The sequence below is a fragment of the Vicia villosa genome, linkage group LG5 (genome assembly GCF_029867415.1).
Source record: "Vicia villosa cultivar HV-30 ecotype Madison, WI linkage group LG5, Vvil1.0, whole genome shotgun sequence".
NCBI classification, from domain to species: Eukaryota; Viridiplantae; Streptophyta; class Magnoliopsida; order Fabales; family Fabaceae; genus Vicia; species Vicia villosa.
In genome coordinates this window covers 115,866,927-115,871,677 of record NC_081184.1, presented here as the reverse complement: position 1 = coordinate 115,871,677, position 4,751 = coordinate 115,866,927, and the positions used below count along the sequence as shown (strand labels likewise).

Here is a 4,751-nt window from a genome sequence, read left to right as displayed (position 1 = left end):
AGGAAGTATACCAGAATCGCGAATAGGACTGATTTTATAATTACAATTCGACCTCCAATGGAAAGATGCTTATTCTTCCAACTAGACAATCTTGTTTTCACCGTATTGATCACGTGAGACCAAGTATCCAGTCGCTTTGAATTTGCACCAATCGGTAATCTGAGGTACAAAAGAGGAAGAGAACTTATACCACAGTTTAGGATATTTGCAGCCTCCATAATCCAATGTTGTGGAACATTGATTCCAACGAGTGAACTCTTGAGAAAGTTAACTTTCAGTCCAGACATAGACTCGAACAAAAGGATTAACCTCTTGATGGTTCGAATATTTGACCACAATTTCTCACAAATAATCAATGTATCATCCGCGTATTGTAAGTGAGAGAACCTTTCATCTCCTTCATCAAATTTATAACCTTTGAATTTCCCCATTCCTATCGCTTTTTTCAACATCATAGAGAAAGCTTCTGCAACAATTAAAAAGAGAAACCGCGATAGCGGATCACATTGTCTAAGCCCCCGTCCCATCTTAAACTCTTTGTTTGGGCTTCCGTTTACCAACACTGAAATTATCGAGGAGCTTAAGCACTCGAAAAACCAATCACTCCATTTTTTAAGGAAAGCCCATTTTCTCCATCACATGAACTAGAAATTTCCAGTCCACACAATCATACGCTTTTCTTTTGTCTACCTAGACTAAAGTTAAGTACTATTCGTTTTCTCCTAGGCATCTAGATAAAGTCCTGTCTTACAATTATTTATTCGTTTTCTCCTAGGCATCTAGATAAAATCCTGTCTTACAATTATTTATTCGTTTTCTCCTAGGCATCTAGATAAAGTCCTGTCTTACAATTATTTATATATCTCATCAAGTATGATGTAGAATAACGCTATATATTTCAATTTCTTGTCATAGTTTGAAGTTTAAACTAGATTTCTTAAATGTTATACAAACACTTTCTTCAATCCCCTTACTTGATTTCATTGATACTTAATACTTCAAATTCTCATATCGTGATGAATCTTCTAAGTTCTATCACCTTATGAAATTATCTTCTTAGTATTTTATATTCAGAAACATTTTGAGCCAATTTATTGGCTTGGAAGTTCTCGATTCGAGGTATTTATTCTAAAATTACTTTCTTAACATTTGACAATATTTTCTTAACCTCATAATTTGTTAAGGTATTATGAGGTTGTAAAATGGCCTTCTTTTACACTCATCTTCTCTCTCACTAGGAAACTAACCTTTGATGCTTCCATTCGCACATCCTTTGATCTCGTTCGAGAATAGTTTTCGAATCTTCAAATTTCGAGTATAACATTTTCAAGAGAACACAATGGACAAATATCTTTGGATAATAAAAAGTATGTTATGACTTATGACATTCCTTTCATGGATCTTCTATTGAGGATTGAGGACCCGAAATTCAATTAAACTTGATGAGTTATTTACTTGTTTACTTTATTTTCATCCAATGTCAAAACTTGAACATATTGGAATCTGTTGAGACACATTCAAGTACACAACAACTACTCATACCAAGAGATATTATTAAGTTGTAAAGTTGCATGTAACCACAAACAAAAATAGTCTCCAAGACTATAAAACATTACACATTTTGGACAAACTAGTCTTCCATTTCCATTCCTTCTCCCTCATTAATTGTTGGTGCTGCTTACTAACATGTACGAATACTAACATCTTAATAAGAGTAGCCTTTGACAAACAATTCCTTCTTGGCTTCCTCAGATTCACCATCACCAATGTATTTTCCAAGTTGAGCAAGTGAGTTGGACTTGGCACGGAAAAGGAGTGCTTCTTGTGCCGCCTTCACGTTCTCTGCGCGGCCTCCCCATGTCTTCAATGCGGTATTTTGGAGAGCTCTTGCGTATGAGAACGACACGTGCCATGGGTTTGGAGATTGGTTCATGGCATTCAGGTTCAGGGTTGCTTCAACCTCAGATTGTCCACCAGACAAAAACTACATAACAGAGAACAATATACAACTTTGGTAAGCATAAAACTATGTAGCACCAACACTTTTGATTGAAGGCATCAAAAACACGACAGTGATGCATGTTATTACCAGTGTCGACTTATTGTATCAGTGTCGTGTTCAGTGTATGTGTCAGTGCTTCATTGCATATGAACAAAGATAAGAGTTTGGAATGCAAAGAATAATGTATTTTGGTTAGTGTGACATACCATGATACCAGGGACAGCAGGGGGAATTCTCCTGTGGAGGAGATTGAGGGTGTACTCGGCGACTTTTGTAGGAGAGGCTTTGTCCTTGGACTCATTTCCTGGAGTAACCATGCTAGGCTTGAGGAGAATACCCTCAAATTGGACATTGTTCTCAGCAAGGTAGTAGAAAACTTCAGCCCAAACCTTTTGGGCTACTTCAAAAGTTCTGTCAATTCCATGTTCTCCATCAAGCAAGATCTCTGGCTCCACAATTGGGACCAATCCATTGTCCTAATAAACCATTAAATGAACATATTTTAGCCCTTTATTGATGTGATACTAATAACTATGAATTAACAGAAAGAATTTATGTAATTGGAGTGATTTTCTCACCTGACTAATTGCAGCATAGCGAGCAAGACCCCAGGCTGCTTCCTTGACAGCAAGAGCAGAAGGACCGTTGGGGATGCTCACGACAGTACGCCTAATATGTGATTGGAATTCATGTGGTTAAAATAATGAACATGAGAAATAAGTGCATGAAATTCTGAATTCGCTTCTTCAGGAGATCAAATGGACACTAACCATTTGGCGAAACGGGCACCTTGTTGGTAGTATGCAGCTGAACGGGAGGCAAGACCATCTAGACCTTGGCACCATGACTCGTCATTGGAACCAGCAAGGGGCACCAGACCCTATTGTTCAATGTCACATCACATAAACAATGGTTTATTGTTTTCATAAGTAGAGATAAACATAAGCACACATCATAATGGTATCAGCTAACACTCAAGCTTATTATTTTCATTATTACTTGTTCATCAACATAACAAAAATTGAAAGTTAATCATCAAACTAGCAAAATACGTAGTTACATAGAGTAATTCCAAATGGCTTACCTTGTCGACTTTAATACCAGGAACAATGTTTTGCTCGATAAGCACATCGACGATCTTCCTTCCATCAGTTGTGGATTGGTAAAGAGTCTCCTCAAAGAGAATGGCACCAGAGATGTACTCTCCAAGTGTTGGAACTGTTACCAGAAGTGTACGCCATGCTTGACGGTTAACTTCGGTGTTCTCTAGTCCAATTGAAGCCAAACGCTTCCCGCATGTAGCATTAGACTCATCCATCGCCAAAATACCACGCCCTGGTGAAGCAATTGTTTTCTACAACCATACACAGGCAACAAAAAACAAGACACAAGAAATTAATACAATGAAACGTAAAACAATGTAAAATAGGAATATCATTTCTTAGATGCAAATTCTCAACAAAAATTCCATATTTTCTAGAAAAATTTATAATGAAGCATACAACACTGCATCAACAATGCAAAAATAGAGTATCATTACTTAGAAGTTAAAAGCATGTCCGATTATGAATACAGTAAGAGCAGCTTCATCCGTTTTTAATGGCCCTTTCTATGTCACACCTGTTTAAGTGTTTCAACAATTTTTTACTCAAATGTTGTAACATGTATCTCATTTTCAACTTCTTAAGTCTACTCTTTTAACTTAATGCCCGTAACGGTTCTTACATGTGACGCCCACATAAAATTCAACCAACTCTAGTGGTGAAGCCTAATAAGAATAAACAAGGACAATAATAATTGAAGTTCATCAATAGTATAACCTACAAGCTAGTGTAAACACTAGAATTCAACTGTGCAAGGGATTACTAAAACAAGTTATAATTGTGAATATCAATTTCAAGCATGATAGTTTAAATAACTAAGATCAGTTAGACATGCTTCTAGTTTTAGCAACTTGCAAAGTTTTTAAACTCTCATACCGCGGTCTTGACGAGCTCATCAGTATATGCACTAGCTCTGACGGTGAGACCTGATGGAGCGGCGGGGTTGCATCTCACGACAGACACAGAAGAAGGTTGACGGAGGAGGGGTGTTCCCTTCACCCATTCAGACTTGTCAAGAACAAGCGATGACTTGAAAAGAGATGCTGATGCTGCAGAGGCCATAGTTTAACAAAAAAAACTGCAATCTTATCTCTCACTACAACAAATGAGCCTCTTTACCACACACAACTTATGCACTTCATTCTCTATATTTAACTATTTATTATTGTGAAGTGATGTCTCATTTGAGGCTGTTGTGAGCTAACCTATCATCACTTGACATGTGGATGATAACTCCTGCTTGCTTGCCATTCTGCATAACTGGTTTAAATGGATAGTGTTTTTCTAACCATCTAAAAATCAAACAATAATACATTTAATATTTTTCTCCATGTGTTACTAGTAGTACAAATGTATAACATGCACCAAAAAGGGTACCAATTATAGTTGTTTGTTTGTAAGAAAAATAAGTATGAGGCCATAACTTTCTTTGCTGTTTAACTAATTTGTCTGCTTCTGAATAATATATGGTCCTGATTTAATACCAGGATATGGTGAGATTGGGTTAACTAGGTCATCAAAGCATGCTATGTCTAAAAATATACTTTCAATGCATCAATTCCCTCTGCTAAGTGCTGGAGCAGAATATGCTGATTTGTACTTGTTGAGAGACCAAATAAATTCTACATCTTGTAGAAGTAGTGCAA

General features: G+C 36.8%; 1 protein-coding gene across 1 annotated transcript; it reads right to left on the bottom strand.

Annotated features, from left to right (window-relative positions):
* Positions 1–1,522: 1,522 nt before the first annotated feature.
* LOC131602114 (fructose-bisphosphate aldolase 1, chloroplastic) lies at positions 1,523–4,249 on the bottom strand. Its single transcript, XM_058874121.1, has 6 exons — positions 3,982–4,249; positions 3,087–3,356; positions 2,773–2,882; positions 2,581–2,671; positions 2,209–2,478; positions 1,523–1,984 (listed from the first exon to the last, which is right to left on the bottom strand). The coding sequence occupies exons 1-6, from the start codon at positions 4,165–4,167 to the stop codon at positions 1,706–1,708; spliced, it is 1,206 nt and encodes a 401-aa protein (XP_058730104.1). The 5' UTR covers positions 4,168–4,249; the 3' UTR covers positions 1,523–1,705.
* Positions 4,250–4,751: the final 502 nt, after the last annotated feature.

What these genes read in the sequence shown, in the direction of transcription:
- LOC131602114 (XM_058874121.1), bottom strand. Translation starts at nt 4,167, where the DNA reads ATGGCCTCTGCAGCATCAGCATCTCTTTTCAAGTCATCGCTTGTTCTT. An exon ending in ATGAGCTCGTCAAGACCGCG is followed by an intron (nt 3,357 to 3,981) that starts GTATGAGAGTTT and finishes GTATGGTTGTAG; the next exon opens with AAAACAATTGCTTCACCAGG. An exon ending in CTGGTATTAAAGTCGACAAG is followed by an intron (nt 2,883 to 3,086) that starts GTAAGCCATTTG and finishes ATTGAACAATAG; the next exon opens with GGTCTGGTGCCCCTTGCTGG.